The 16389-nt window shown below is 44.0% G+C and overlaps 1 protein-coding gene across 1 annotated transcript in view; it reads right to left on the reverse strand.

The window, feature by feature from the left end:
- The window catches only part of COL27A1 (collagen type XXVII alpha 1 chain), a 163168-nt gene that overhangs the window by 69295 nt on the left and 77484 nt on the right, over positions 1–16389 (reverse strand). The window contains exons 18-25 of the mRNA XM_042786709.1: positions 10062–10115; positions 9287–9340; positions 9079–9132; positions 7142–7195; positions 6769–6822; positions 4764–4808; positions 3483–3536; positions 1976–2020 (exon numbers count right to left, since the gene is read on the reverse strand). Coding sequence (XP_042642643.1) covers positions 1976–2020; positions 3483–3536; positions 4764–4808; positions 6769–6822; positions 7142–7195; positions 9079–9132; positions 9287–9340; positions 10062–10115 — 414 coding nt within the window. The remainder of the gene's footprint in view (positions 1–1975; positions 2021–3482; positions 3537–4763; positions 4809–6768; positions 6823–7141; positions 7196–9078; positions 9133–9286; positions 9341–10061; positions 10116–16389) is intronic.

Here is a 16389-nt window from a genome sequence, read left to right on the forward strand (position 1 = left end):
AACCTCATTTTTCCAATGAGAGCTCACGTGTCACTGGAAACCTTACAGAAACTCCCATGTTTGCCTAAACAGATGTCCCTAAGAAAGGGAAGAGTGCTCCAATGAGATGGATGGCTGATCTTTTCTCATGTTGTTACACTGAGGGTTTCTGCTCAGAGAGAACCCATATGGAGGGCAGAACAGCAAGTTTGAAAAGTTTAATCACAATAGGAATTGCGCCCATGGAATAGAAAACATCAAGGCCTCCACAAGAGAGAACTGGGGTAAGGTGAAGCTGTCTTAGTACCAAGTGATTTGGGTAGCCCAATGTCTCACAGTTCTGCAAAAAAAACAAGCCAGCCCCAACACTGATTGCTGAAGCTTAGGTGGATGGAGGAATGAAGACCCAACACTCCAGCACTGTTCAGTAAAGGTGTGATGGGAAAGGAGGTTATTTCTCACTAATCTGGTGTGACATTTTTGTTCTAATGACTTGACTGGTACTGAAATGGAAATTCTTTCTGGGTGATATTTCTAGACAGGGAGTAATAATTGACTTAGAGTAATACAGGCAGCTTTCATACCACTGTGATGGTTTCAGTGTCAGCAGAGGCCAGCTGTGTTTTCTTTTTGGTGAACAGTGCCTACAGTTTTCACCCAAGGTCAGTCCTGAGGTACGTTAAAGAATAATAATCCTAATGATGCTTTGTCCTTCAAGGACAACATCTTGTTAAGGATCTCAAAGCGCTTCTAAATGTTCATTTTTAAATGTAATACAACAGCATACACAGGTGCCACCTGAGAACAGGAGGCATTGTGCTAAGCACTGTTCAGAGCTGTCTTACACCTTCCACAGAAGGGGAAAATGAGGCACAGACCACTGGAAGGTGTTGCCTGAGATCGTGCAGAATCTGATAAAGCTGCAACTAGAACTCAGATGTGTGGAACATCCTTGCTTCTTCAGTTGATGCTCTTCATGGAGTAAATTATTAACCATAATATAGAAATGACTCTAATTTCCATATAGAAATAACTGTGCTTGAGATATACTGAGATTCATCAGATTGCTGGTACTGAAAAGGATCCAGCTCGGTTTTTTGGACTTGCTTGGTCAGAAACCCATGGAAGAAGTGAACCCCAGATGTTACGTACAAGGGAAAGAAGAACCAACGAGGTTGACAAGCTAAACCAAACCAAACTTGACCATCCAGCAGCGAAAGTGCTGGGAAGGACAGCTGTGCTGAGAAGCAATACCCTCTCTGCCAGGGATAGCTGCTGCAGCCAGCTTGGTGTGGTCATGTAGGAATGCACAGAACATGTTGCAGGCTCTGTGGCTGCAATTTCAGGGTTGGTGGTGGACAAGTTCGTTGGTTTCAATCACAGAGACACAGGAACAATTGTTTCTTTTCCCTTGATGTCTGTGGTTCCCCTGAAGGCTACAGGGATGATGCATGTCCCCTGCTACCCCAGCAGAACGTTCTCTCTTGTGGTACAAGAAAATGCAGCTGAGTGCCCCTTTTCCCCAGCGTCTGGTTTCTTCCTCTGCTCTCAAAAAAATCCAGTGAAAGCCAAAGCAGCACAGCAGAGGATCCTAACCTTAAAGCCTATAAAGGCAAAGCCTGAAAACTGCCCTTTTTGGGTAAGAGGAAAACACAGAAATTCACTATCTCTTTCCTGACTGTGGCTTTGCCTCCTTGAGAAGCACAGTCTGCCATATGTGCTGTATTGCTGCCAGCACATCCACCTGAACTGTGACTTTATCAGTGCACTCTGCCTATGGAAAAATTTCCAGTTTAAAATGGACACCATGGTCACTGTCAGTGCTGTTCACCAGGTGCTTCAGCCAGACTAAGCACCCCAGCTGGAGCACCAGGACTACAGACAGGTTTGAGGTGGCCAGAAGCCCCTGGCCGCTGTCCTCTGCCTGCACTCTAGTCTTCTAGGAGACGTTGTACATAGGAGATTGTCAAATAGACAATGAAAACAAAGGGTTTACCTGCTCACCAACTTTCCCTGGTCGGCCACGGTTTCCTGGCTCACCCTGCAAGACAAGGAGAGACAAGGCACACAGATTACTTGGTACTCCCAGTCAGACCCCCAATACAACACGATTCTTTCTACACTCATGATTTGGGCTGCTGCTTGTGAATCGTGGAAAATCTGCAAGAAACATCTTGCAACCGACTGTGACTTGAAAGATAATACAAAGCAAGAAACACAGCCGACATAAACATGGAACAAACACTTGCTCTTCTGGAGTGAAATGCCCCAAAAGCAGCTGATCCTGATGTGGTAAAATAACCTTCACAAAACAGAACTCAAGCACTGAAACATACTGTCTACTTTCCTGTGGAATAGCCTAGTCTTGGTTGTTTTATCCCCATGTTTAATCAGGCATGAGCTCTCAGCAGGGATGTTGCTGAAGTTGGGGTGTTTCTGGCCCATAAAATTTCAATCTATAAGACTAAGTAAAACAGATGAGGTAAAAGAGATGAAGACAGAAACACACCAGCAGCAGGAAGAGAGTAGGAAAGGACCCTGATTAACCAAAGGATTTGAGGAGCTTCTAGGAAAAGCAAGTGTGCAGACACAATAAGGAGGTGTAATTCCTGAATGACAGAGAATAGATCCAAGAAAATTCACCAGCTAGTAGAAGTGTCATTAGAATAAAAGACAACCCAAATATTCCCAGGCAGTACTGCACCCTCATTCTGCTCTTGCGAAATCTCAAACAGGCATGTTACTGTCGCATGGAGCATCCACATGGAAACCACAGAAAGAACCTACATGAGATAAATCACAGTGCAGGGTGAAAGAAATACAGAGAATGACAAAAATGAGGGGTGAAGAGAAAAGCAGGAGGAGCGGGAGACTCTCAAACCCACCAGGGATAAGGGCAGCCGTGGCAGCACTCAAAGGCCGGTGGAGTTCCCTGAACAGGCCATCCAGAGGCCAGACTCACCGCTATAACCAGTATTGTCTCTGGGTGATGGCAGCTGTATTTTCTCAGTAGGCAAATACTCCAGATGTGCTGCCAGACCACATTTTTGCTATTTACTGTTTGGAGAGGTTGTTTTTGTTGGGTTTTCTCTTCCCTTTTGAGAGTGGGTTTCTGGAGCGGACTGCCCTGGGATGGCTCCTGCTGCTAATTAGGCAGCAAAGATAGGAATGATGTGCATTGTTTTAGAACAAAAACGTGGAGAAGCAATGGAAAATAAGATGAGATGATGGAGCGGGGACTTCGTTAATATCAAAGGAGGAAAACACTTGTTTATAATAAAGCACATGGCTTAAAAAATGCACCATCGTTCTTTTTGCTGGAAAAACCAAGCAGAAGCCGAGACCCCAAAATTCAGAGAAAAAGATAAATCCTCAGTTCCCCTTGTCCTCTCTGGAATGAATACCCTAGGCTTGGAGCATGGTAAAGTTGGGAAAAGATAGTTCCCTCTTTCTTTCCTCCCTTCTACCCACTGCTTTCTTGATCACGAACAAACTTTCCTCACCTTTGGACCATCCGGACCAGGTCTTCCCGAAAATCCTTTCCTGCCAGATCGACCCTGAAATACATGGAAAAACAATAAACATGAAAAGCTTGCAGCTGCCCTTGGTCACAGCAGTGTGCCTGTGGACCTATGTGGTGCAGTTTACAAGAAATGCTCTCTGTGAATTCAGGGTGCCGGAAGTGTAGCAGCCCTTACTGAGGTAAAACTACTTAAGCATCACATCAGAAATATAATGTGTGGACTATAATTAACCAAGCCAAGGGCTTTGTTGCTGCCCTTTAGTTTATTATGTACCACATTCAGCTGGATTTATTCTACTTCCAGCAGTTCTCTTGTAGCAATGCCAGCAAAGACATCAGCAGTCTGAGCATTCAAAGATGGTACTTTCCTAGTGTTGGCAGGGACTTGACCATGTAAGCTTCTTATGGGCTCCACTTCTGGCACCCAGAGAGGATTTGGGAGTAGGACTATCCCTACAGTGAGGGAACTCAGGCTCACATTCACAGCTACAGATCAGAAAAGCAGAAATAAACCTGCAGATCAAAAGTTCATGTTGAGTCTTCCCCTTGGCTGGAAGAACACTTATGGTGCTGTCCCAGGCACTGGAGAAGCTGGATTTACTGTGTTGCTCCAGAAAGTAATAAAAGTGACTACCAGAACAGTGAAGGAAATGCAAGATAAAACATTTATTTTCTGACGCACTTAGAAGCTCCAGCACAGTTACCAATTTTGAAGATGCTCTCCTATGCTGTGATAACAATTATGTACATAAGCATTACAAAATCCTGAGCTGACAAGCTCACAGATATGATAATATACTTTTTGCTTCTTTAACCGTGTTTCTGTGATATACACTATGTTCAGAGTGGTGTAGAGGTCAAAAAGGACTCTCTCTCACTGTCCAGTCTTGCTTTTCCCTCTTTGCATTGAAAACTACTATAAATCAAGGAAAAAATACCAGGGCTGGTTACAGAGATGATTTCCAGTCAACGAGCTTTATCTTGAGGATGAAGTATTTAAATGTTAGAGGGTTTTTCAAGGTCTGATACTTTAAGCAAGTTATAAAATTAGAGTCCCACTCAACACTCCGTGCAAGACACTTCCTTGACTTTCAGCCATCCTGGATCAAGCAGTTGGACCAAGCCCTAGACAAGACAATATTTCTTAGAAGAGCAGATCACTGCTCAGACCAGGAGGTTTGAAGCTTTATGTTAATTTAGCTAAAATGCCATTGCAAGGTCAACAGAACTGGTAGTAACTGAGTAAATGACTGAAACCTACCTCTGGACCAGGGACTCCTGGTGGTCCTAAGGGTCCTTCATCTCCCTGAGGCGAAAAAAAATTAAAGTAAAAGGCAAAATAGTGACAAAATTTGGACTCACCATGTAGCAAGAATGAAAGGTCTGCAGTATGAGCAGCAGTTAAACACAGGCTGCGTGCTCAGCTGTCACATTTTAACAATGGAGTCTTTCTGAATCTTAAAGCAGGAAGTTTGGCATCTCTGAGATTTCTCATCTCCCTTCCCCATCTCAGAAAAAAAGATCTGAAGTCAAGTCCTGCCAGTAAAGGCCATCCAAAATTTGACCAAAGTCAACACCTGTTGATTTGGTCTATCCTGGGGTGGATTTAGCCCATAGGGTACCCTGGACATGCTCACATGACTCTGCTTCATTTGATTTGGCTGGGTTATGAATGCTGTAAAGATCTTTCTTCTCTTTTCTTCTCTTTCTCTCTTTCTTTTTTTTTTTTTTTTTTTTTTTTTCCCCCACTAGAAGAGTGTTGCAAAATTTCCCACAGAACCATTTGGCAATCGTATGAAGGTTTCTCTTTTGCTTTCAAATGGGACTACACATGCTGCAGCATGGAGCTATCTCAAAATCTCACACAGCAATTGGACTCGGTCCTCTCCCTTGGCTCTATACCAATTTCTAATGCGATAGGATCAGATCTACAGTTTCTAGGAGACCTTCAATTAAGCTTCATGAAAATTATCTCAAGTGTCTATATCCAACTGCCAAGAGAGAAATTAAAAGCGCTCTTGGCAGCCACAGTTCTGGCTGTTCTCATTTAGGTGGTCAGCTGTGGTAATGAAGTGGCACAAGCTGGCAGGCTGAAGATGGGACTGGAAGTCAGGAACCCAGCTCAGTGGGCTCAGACAAACCACTCACAATGTGCCACATTTCTAAAGAAGATGTAATCCACAGCCTTGACCTACTGCCTTGGGTAAACAGCGGTGGTAAAGGGACAGTGGTGTGGTCTGGTGCACGTTCAAAGTCCTTCAGCACAGCTTATGTCAAATTCCATGTCCATGTCTTCAGTCTTACTTTTACACTCAGCAACTAGAGTAAATTGAAGGCAGCTTGGTCATGCCTGCCTGAACCTGGAATGCAGGGCTTTGATTCCCTTTGTAAATTGCCTAGAATATTTTTTTTTCTTATTTCAGTGCAAATAAGTGAGCTAATTTGCATTAATCCTATTTAGAGAGCAAGCAAAAGAATTCCCAGAAAAAGTTAAGAATTATTAGTGTTATTAGAATGACCTCCCGCCCATGCGTGCATTAGGTATTATTTGCACAATGCCTCATGACTCTGGACAAAGAGCTTACACAGGCCTGAATGAGAATAAACTACACTGAAGTCACTGGAGTTACAACAGGATAAACAGAGGGCACTCAGGTCTTCTCTGTTGCTGCTATAAAGTATTTGCAGCTCCAGGATAATTAAATCGGTGACAATTGTCCCTTCTTAGGGACAGGAAGTGGAACGAAGGTTTGAGTTTTCACATGAAGCGGTGAAAGCTGCAAGCTCTGAGGTGCTGGCGCAAATGATTCTTTGCAGAATAGCAATTTCAATTTATGTACTCTTTTTACCAAAGGATATTGCTCTGTGTGAGAGAGAGGAGTAGGTCTCACGGTTGAAAGAAAATGCACTTAAAAGGAGTAGAAAGCAAAATCCAGGCCAGGGCATGCCTGTGCAAGGGGATGTGCAGGCAAAAGGGCATTAACACCCATTCTGCGTGGGTGTGGGGGAACAGACTTTAAAAGAAAAGCCAATGCAGAGTTGAGGATCAGCAGATGCCAGCAGTGACTGGAAGCAAAGATCACAGGACAGCAATGTAGGGAAAGCTCCTCTTCTGTGGGTCTTTGATCACCGAATATAAGTATCTGCCTCCAGATTCAGAGGGACTGAAGGATTTCAAGTTGCAGGCACCATTTCAGCATGCATTAATCTTCAAAATACAACATTATTCTTTAAATCCAATCTGCTTTTGGTCTGAGGACGCTCACCTCTTGTCCAGGCAGTCCTCTTGGCCCAGGTAAACCTCGTGCTCCTGGCTTTCCCTGAGAAAGAGCCAAAGGAAAAGATACTCAGAAAATAGAAACATAAGCTCAGAAGGGCAATTAAAATGAGACAGTCTCTTTCACAGCCACAGGACATCATCCAATGTCAATTTTGTTACAGAAAAAAAACTGAAAAAAAAAAAAAAAAGAAAACCCTGCACTTGGAGGGACCTCAAGCCAAACAGACCAAGCTGAAACACTGGCCGCCAGGGACAAACTTTAGGAATCTCCAGGGCTTTCTCTCTCCCTCCTTCCCACTACTTTGTTTTATCTGGATGCTTCCCACCCCACACAGAGCTTCAGTCTCTGCCCTACTCACCTTCAGGCCCTCAGGTCCATTTTCTCCTGGTGGGCCGATGTCACCTGGGAATCCCTGAAGAAAATAAGAAATCGTCAGGGTGCACAGGTGGACTTTTGCAGCCAGCTTCAGAGGACAGCCTCTGTGAGAGCTTTAATTAAAGGCTAAGGGCTGAGACATTTATTATGTGCTAGCAGTGTCCGTGTGTGGGCCACTGCGTGGCTTCTGGAGGGAATGAAACAAGACAATGGGAGCAGTGCTATCGGTTTGATTCAAGAGCGGCCTTTCCCAGCAGTTCCCTTTAGGTCCATCTCCTTCGAAGATTTATTGCTGTGAGGGCTTCCCTGTCATCACACAGCTAAAAATGGCAATTTGGGTTTTAATTAATCTTTATGACTCAGCGCATAATCTCACTGCTCCGAGAAATGAACTGCACGCCTCTGCGACAAAGGGAAGCGGGCGAGGAATTAGGAAAGGTGCTGACATGCTCATTAGCTGCCGCCTTCAGCCAGGCAGCGACTCCTTTCCACCCCCCAGCCCTTTGCTGAGGAAACAAAGGAATCTGTGGTTATTACCAATAGCAACAAAGAGGAACGATTGCTAAGTGGCAGCACTCGACCAAGAGCCCTTCCAGACGCAGAAAAATACCTGAACACTGATGAAGGGAAAACAGACCATCAGTTGTGCTGGAAGTGGCTCTGTAGCATCTCACAGATGTTGTCTGGTTGCTTATGAAGAAGAAAAATGATAATATGCTGAGGGAAGCTGATCCTGCATTTAAGGTATCACTGTGACAATTTTTTTGGTAAGGGCAGTAGGGGTCTTTTTCTACCTGAAATGGTATTTTGCCGGAGAAAAACTGAAAAAAGCCTCCATGTTATCTATGACAAAAAGTGGAAGGAAAAATCAGGAAACCATGTGATGCAGAATAGGTCCTGAACCCATCTCGATCCTCCCTACCTCATCACCACTCCTGTACCATCATACTCTAGCAGAGAAGTGAAACTTTACACTGAAAACAGGAGGGGAGGTGGAAAGTGAGATGCAAGATTCAAGAAATGAATGTTCTGCCCTGTAAAAGCAGTTGAAGAACAACTTCAAGGGCCAGAGAACACTATGGTGAGTAGAAAGACCAGTGTCCACAGAGTGTGGCCAGTGGTTGGGAGACAGCCTGGGGTTCTTACCAAGTTAGAGACAATCTTTGGGGATTGACCTTTTTAAACAAGAACAGAGGAAGCTCTTACATATAGGACTTGCATGGGAAAATTGGGAAGAAAAAGGCTTGGAATGGTAGTTGGAGATCAGGAAATTTGAGTGCAGGGTGTTCAGAGGACAGTTTGCCCCATCTCCCACTTTGAACAAAAGTGGACCTCAATTCATTAAATAACAGTAAATCCTACAACACTGCAAAGCTCTTTCTGCCTTGGTGTTTCTGGAGCCTGGTACACCATTGTACTAAAGCAATCTCTGTCTGTTGTTAGCAAAGGCTCTGACCCTAGAACACACCAGTTTTGGGTTGGCAAATGCATCAGAGCTCAGGTGTCATGGTGAGTGGTAGCAGTGGCAGCCCTCCCCTCCCCTCCCTCCGTTGGGCTGGGTGCCCACATGGGAGGCAGCGTTTGGCTCTTGCTTTCCGTATGAATTAGCAACAGCTATATGCACATGCCTCCTAATCAAAACCCTCTGTGGGCCTGACTGTGCACGGCTTGAGAGCTAAAAACCTCCAGTGGGGAAAGGAGGTGGGCATCTCCAAGTCTCAAATGCCACATGGGTGTTTATTAGAGACCTGATGATTCTCAGTGGGGAGGCAAGCTGCAGGCATTGATTACTGATTACATAATTACTGATGCAGAGGCAAAACAAGATGAGAGAGAGGTGTTATCATGTGAATTTGCAGAAGGATGCTGCAGAAGTTATCAAAGAAAGGAAAGAAGTGAGAAAGAGGTGGTGGGACATACCTCAGGGCCAGGTGGTCCTGGAAACCCGACTGGACCTTTGTCACCAACTTTTCCCTGCAGAAATCAGAAAAACATGGAGAAATTGAGCTGACTCCTGGCTATTGGATTTCCTGTTTAGAATAGCACATCCCTGCCAAGCTGTCTTTCCAGCTGGGCACTGAACCTTTAGAAAGGGAGATGAGGAAGCAGAGGATGCTTGGTCACTTACCAGGGGGCCTGCTTTCCCTCGTGCCCCAGGGACCCCAGGCAAACCCTGGCTGCCCTGAGAGAGAGAGATATTTTTTCAGGAAACATAATGAAGCATCAAAAAAATACCAATTCCCCAGGCTCCAGATCCTCTGCAGTGGAAAGGAGCACTTTCTAAGGGCTGAACTCAGCCCTGCAAGGAGCTGGGGTACTTGCACTAAAGTCAGTGAGATATTTTTGCTAAAGCTGGGGCTGAATTTAGCCCCGAAGAACACTTGAGCTGTTGCAGTTAGTTGTGGCTCAGAGCCATGTAGGCCCCAGTGCACTGCTAAGTACAGCATTAGTCAGCTGAAGTCAGTATCATATTGTAATCACAGGGGAGAAGTCATTTGCTTAGAAGTTACGCACAGTGTTAAGTGCTTCACTGGGTCAGGGTTTAAGTTGCTGCACTGAGCAGACAAACCTCCAAGTCTGCAGCCACTGGACCACACACATTCACCCCATCCCCATCAATCCCATCCCATCACCTCCAATTTCTGCCAGAATATATGGCCCCTTTTTTATATAAATCCCCCAGTAGAACTGCTTTTATGATGAGTAACAACAATATCCATATATTGACATGAATTTTAGAAAGGTGTGGTGTACCCCCAATGAGAACTATCCGAGCAGGGGAACCTGACAGCAGGATGCAGCTAGTTCCAGCTCCTCGTGACTTATGATGAGCTGAGAAAGCTGGTGGCCACACATACTACTATGTAAGGGAAAAAAATGATGGAGAAAAGAGAAACAATTACCTTGTCTCCTTGGAAGCCGATATCTCCTGGAACACCTGCTCCTCCCTGATCACCCTGGATACACATCACCAGAGGGTTAAGATAGGCAACAGCAACGGTCAAAATGCCCAGGTAGATGCTAGACTGTGCACTGCACAGCAAAAGTCTCATCACTAGCTCCATTCAAAACTGAACTGCTGGCAAACCATAGATCATATTAACTGTAACAACATTCCTGAATGAAGCATTTCCCAACATTGATTCTAAAGTGAGAAATGAAACTGCAGGAGAGAGAAAAATATTAATTCCCAAGCATTGTGTTTCTATAGAAGCTGCAAGAAGACAGACTATGTTCCTCTGGCTAACAGCAACCGTGAAGGTGGTGAAGTGCTAAAATCCAGCTGAACAGAAGAGCTATTTTAGTTTTCAATGAATGGACCTTCTTTCTCATAAGGCTCTATAGAAAACAAAACAATACTCAGGATTTCTGTGAGCATATCCTAGTGCTGGTGTCAAAGATTAATCCTCTTCCAGAATAAAGCAAGAGTAACTTCTAGTAATGCTTTAGTGCCGTCTCAGTGCCAATGTCTTGGCTGAGATTCCCTGGGAGGGGTAGGCTGGTGTTCACTGGTATGGGGATCCCATCTTTGAGCACACCAGCAGTGACAATATTTCCTAATCCAGCTATTTTTCTTTCCCCTTTTTGGACCACTGTAACAGATTCTGACTCCCTGGGTAGAAAATCAATATCCCTGAAGGTTTTCTTAGGAGCGGTGAGCTATCTTGCACTGCCTCTTAGCCCTGCTGTGAGCAGGCAGTTGGACAAGATGACCTCCTGATGTCCCTTCAGCCTCATTTATTTAATGATTTACTTAAACAAAGGATGAGTCAATGATGGGGCAGAGAAAGGAAAATTCTACTTGGGAAGTCAAAGGAAAAATGACTGTAAAAACTTGGTACAATGACAAGACCCGACAGAAATAACTGTTAGAGGAACTTTGTCCCATGCACAGCACATGCTTTTAAACTTGTCTTTCTAGTAAGAGAACAAGCCATCCAAGAGCAGAGAGCTATATGATTAAACATAGTCCACATGGAAGACATATGGATTCCTGTGACAGAGCCAAAGTCTACAAAGAGATGGCAGAGGAATTCTACTTCTACTCAAGCAAAAACCACCCACTTGTTATCAGAGAGTTGAAATAGTTCTAACTACTTCAGTAACATGCAGTGGATAATGAAATTGTGGATGGGAAAGACTGGAGACAAAGAAGAAAAATAATTAAGAACTATGTAGATTCAACGATGGAAACATTTCATGGATCCATGCTAAATTTGCTTAAATGTTTTGGTAAATGTTCCCAAGAACATTTCACTGAACCATCTTCAAAATAAATCTTTTAAATAGCAAAGTTAAAATGTTGCTCTTAAAAAAGTTAAATAATTTCATTCATTTGTTTTTTAACCTAAAATATTTTCGAGTCAAATAACCAACATTTTGCTTCATCTAAACTATTTTCCATCTACCTTTTTTTTTTTTTTTTTTTCAATGCAAGCAAATGGAAACAATCAGCTATTTACACAGCTTCAGTTCGGATGAACCCCAAGTACTAGATACAATAGAGATGGCAAAAAAACTACTGTGTGACCCAGTTCATTTCCAGCAATTGCCATATTTCTCTCATCTTCTCTGAATTTTCTACTTATTTTATTTAGTCCAAGGTTTAAAACACTGAAATCTACTCTGATTCTGGCTCCTGCCAGACAACAGCAGAAAAATATTTTTTCTTGAAAGTGAGAGGTTTGGTCTGAAAACTCCTTGTCTTTATCACCTATGCTGAGGGTCAAAACAAAAGATTTTTTTTTTTTTTTTATTAAGCAGTTTTCTAGTTTTCTACCCAGACAGTATAAGTGGTCATTGAAATACTGTTTTGGAAAAAATACTTGGTTGTTAAGAAATGACTACTATAAGAAAAGAGTTTCCTGAGCATAACAAAAGGCAGGAACAAACCTTTATCACTGACCTTTAAGCAAAGTGGGAGAGTGCCTGCTTGACAGAGAAAATGATTTTCAAACAACTCTGAGAAATGGGCATTAGAGAGGGCAAGAAGGAAGCAGGAAAGACAAAACACATCTCTTATCTTTAGCTGGACTCCACACAAGATGTTTACATGCTATTGCAATAACACAGCAAAATGATCCATCTGCAATGGCCCTTAATATTTTAAACTAAAACTGAGGAGTAGGGCATCCCCTTTCACCTGCCTTGAGCATAGTAAATCTGAAACTGTGACTTGGGGTGTGTGTCCTTAATGTGAGGGAAAAAACGAGGAAAGAGGTCAAGCACGTTTATTAAAAAAAGCAAAGATGATGTGACAAATGGCGCTGCAAGGACTTTGTTCACAAGGAGGAGGAGGAGGAATGTTCAATCTGAAATGACAAACAGGCTCTGTCCATGGGATATTGCCTATGTTTCATGTTTCACCTATAAAAAGAATTGCAGCTTCAGAGACTCCGAGACCCTTCTTAACACCACACTGCACGGGGCGGGGGGCTATGAGGGAAATGACATTTGCAAGTATGAGGCATGTTTGCTGTCTGTAGGATGCAGAGGAGGTTGCTGTGCAAAAAACTCATTTTGCTCTTGATTGGACATATCTTTCCCCAAGACCTTTTGCTTCACAATACAAGGGGACCCAACATTATAAAACTACTAAAGGTATTTTACTGAGCAGTGTCCTTCACAACTTACAGATGTCCTGATTCATAAAACTCCTTTATGTGAACAAGAAGCTAGGATTTCCTCCACTTCCTCCACCTTTCCTCTGTACTCATCATATCACATGGTCTTCTCAAGACCACTATGTATTTCGGGGTTATACAGTAATTCCACTTCTCCCTGTAAGAGCAGATGCAACCCTCTCTGCCCCCTCTCCTTGCCTCCATGAAAACATGTAAATGGAAACAGAAGGATGACCCAGTTTGTGGGGAAACCAAAGCTGTAAAAAAATCATTAAATTCTGTGGTAGCAAGCTTTCATGAGGAATGCAGAAGGGGTTGGTTAGCATTGGTGTGCTCTCTACTTGCCTGTTTAGCTGCTAGATACAAAGATGTGGTTTCTTCAGGAGTGGGATGTTGCCCTTATTCTAGTTCATGCCCGGCCTCCACCATGTGATGCATGCACTTGGGATTAATGAGCTGCACCTTGCAGAATATTGAACAAGACAACATAGGGAACAAAGTCCAAAAACCAATGAAAACCACCTTCTCATGGAAGGGGAAAACCCTCTCAGTTCCAAGGCAGGTTCTTCCTCCTGTCATGGCAAAGGGGAATGGAGGCAGCATTTCTGAAAGATGCATCATTGCAGTGAGGACCTTCTCCCAGGCGGATCGAGGAGGCAGCCCCAGTTACAGGCCTGCTGCCCATATGCCCCATCCATCGTGCTTAGGTTTTACCAGCACCTGATCTTCTGCTGTTGAGCGATGGGAGTTTTCCTCAGCTACACAAAGACAAAGCTGTATGAGGCCACATGTTTGGATGCGGCCAAGGCAGATGGGTTTAACAGGAGATTGCAGACATCTAATTAAATCTGCATCAAGGCATGCCCAGAAGGGCACTGTGAAGTGCAGGCTGGAGCTGATGGGGCAGGTGTGAGCGGTATGGGCTGTGCTCCAGGGACCCCGGGACACCGGCACCTCCGGCTGCAGTGACGCAGGGCACGGCACAGGCCACGCAGGAGAGGCCGTGGTCTGTAGGACCATGATGGGAGGAAAAAAAAACATCCCTTGCCAGGGAGAACGTGGGACACTGAAATCCCTGTTCCCCCTCAAACCTGGGCTAGTCCATGAGTAGCAGCAGATGGAAGGTGTGAGGCCCCCAAGGTTGCTCTCATCTGCTGTGAATTAGTAATTATGAAAGGTTACTGATTACTGTCAGCATGGAGCCGTTAGGTTTGCCACTCCCTGCCTCTGCTGACCCAGCATTTCACATGCTGTTAAATGTCTAGGGCTTTTCTTTCTCTTCCTTTTTTTTTTTTTTTTTAATATCAAGTTTAAGTTTACAAACTTTCTGAAAACCACGGTGAAGGAGAAGAGGGGAGAGGCAGTGCATTTATCCCCCTTCCCTATGGCCATGTAACGGGAGACTGCTGCACTTCTGTAACAATCCCTCACAACCCTTTGGGAAAGCCCCCATTTCTAGATGGGTTTGTTAGAAACTGCCTTCCAGGGAATCCACCTGACATCTTCATACAAAATTCAGCCTTCAGTAGGCTGGGACTCTCTGGTATAAGGTGTTGATTTGCTGCTGGAATGGACACATTTAGTAAGGCTGACCGCTACTGTTGGCTGAGCCTGGGGATCATCTGTGTTTGCTGGTAACTGGATTCATTCAACTTGCAAATTCAACACACCAAATGCGTGGCTCAGGCCTTTCAGAGATGGACCAGCCGTTGGAGGTGCCCACTTACAGCCTTGGGAAAGATGCTTGGACAGTTGGCAGATGGCAGCTCAACCCCTATGGAAAATCATACATCTTCAACTGATTTCTGAGCCCTGTTTACAAGCTGGGGTGTAAACAAAACTGCTAGACTTTAACACAGCTTTCTGCTGTATGGGCTGTGCATTGGCTCTGCACAGTATGGTGCCAGCTTGCCCTTCTCCTGCAGCATTCCCGGTGAATGCATAGCAGGAAAGCAGCACCAGCTTGGAAGTCTGAAATAATTTGCTCTTCAAAGGGAACTCAGGAACTTCATATGCTCATAGAGTTGTACAGAGGGATGGGTGTGCTTGAGCCACACCAATGTGCAGGGAAAAGGTTGCTGCATGGTGGCTGGAGTGTCATCTCCAACTAGTTAGCTAAGTGTACCCTTGTAATTGCACCTTCAACATCTAGCAGAGAGGGGAACTCTGTTACTTGGGAGGTGACCAAGCTATAAATAAGGATCTTGGCAGAGGCAGATTGCATACAACCATGGTCTGGAAATGTTTCAAGAATGACAGGAGGCAAACTTTCAGACTGATGGACGTAGAGAATAAATACAATATTCAGGGAGGCTGCTTATGTTTCTGGTCAGAGCAGTAAGATAGTTTTGTCTGAAGAAGACAACGGAGGGTTATAATGAAGTCAAAATCTAGTGGACAGAAGAAGAATAGTAGGCAACCAGAGAAAGCTTTTAACTAAGATGTCAAAGCATAAAAATAGCAATAGCAGCAGAAACTAACAGTGACACAACTGGTGAGAGATTACAGAAGGGAGCCTCAGCCCTCTTCTCCAGGCAGGGTCCCTCCTGTGACAGAAGCCCAACCGGTCACTGAGTGAACACAGAGATCCTGCCCCTGCTTTCCTATGTGTGGGATTTCCTTAAGTCAGGTATTTCTAAAAATACTTCAATTAAAAAAGCATGTGGCAAAACCAAGGGGGCAAAGAAAGACTTATGATGAAGCTTCTTAATAAGGGCTGAGATAGAAAACATTTTCATTGAAACAAGGCAGGCAGCAAGATGAAAGAAGACCCCGGCAAGGAGAGGGTCCAGGAGGCCAGGGTGTACTTCCCACCTCTAGCAACCTCCTTCTCAGTCACTGCTGTGACTCAGAAGCCCTCACCTAACATGAGGGACATAAATGTCCTTTCCTTCTGCCACACGTGCATTTAGACCACAAGGCTCTTTGAAGACAGAGTTTTTCCCTTGAAACAAACTGAGTAAAAGAAGAAAGACCAGATATAATTTAAATTTCTTAGTGGTAGCAGAACATAAACAATTAAAACACAAATATAAACAAGCTGTAAGAAGGGATGAGTGTTTTTGCTTGTGATGCCCAAATCGGAGTGAAAGAAAATAAAAAGTCTTAAAGGTGCCATTCACTAAAGAAACATGGGAGTGAGTAAATGAATGCAACAGCCTTTTGATCAGCTGGAGAAGGGATGTATTATAAATGGGGCCAACTAGCTGAACAGCAAGACCAAAAAATCAGAAAACCAAATAAGTGAAAAAAACCACAAGCTATTTCAGGCCAAATCCTCCCCCAAATTTAAGTAAAGCTGATGAACATTATTTATACTCAAGCAAACAAGTGCAGCAAACTCGGATGCTTTGGCTAAAAACCGCAATGCCAGAGCTGCGTGCCTTCCCCTGAGCAGATGAGACTTGTGGCCATCAATGCCTAAGTAGGTCTGATTTTCCTTTACTTTGTATTTCCCAGCCCTTTGGCTGCTGGACTCCTGGAAAGGATATACACAAGATATTTGGAAGCTCTCTCTGACTCCAAAACCATCATTAGTCTGATCTGAGTGTCTGATAGCACCCAGGATATTTAAACTAAAGTCAACTCATTAGGGACATAGGAGGCT

The sequence above is a fragment of the Tyto alba genome, unplaced genomic scaffold (assembly GCF_018691265.1).
Source record: "Tyto alba isolate M040663 unplaced genomic scaffold, T.alba_DEE_v4.0 Super-Scaffold_11, whole genome shotgun sequence".
NCBI lineage: Eukaryota > Metazoa > Chordata > Aves > Strigiformes > Tytonidae > Tyto > Tyto alba.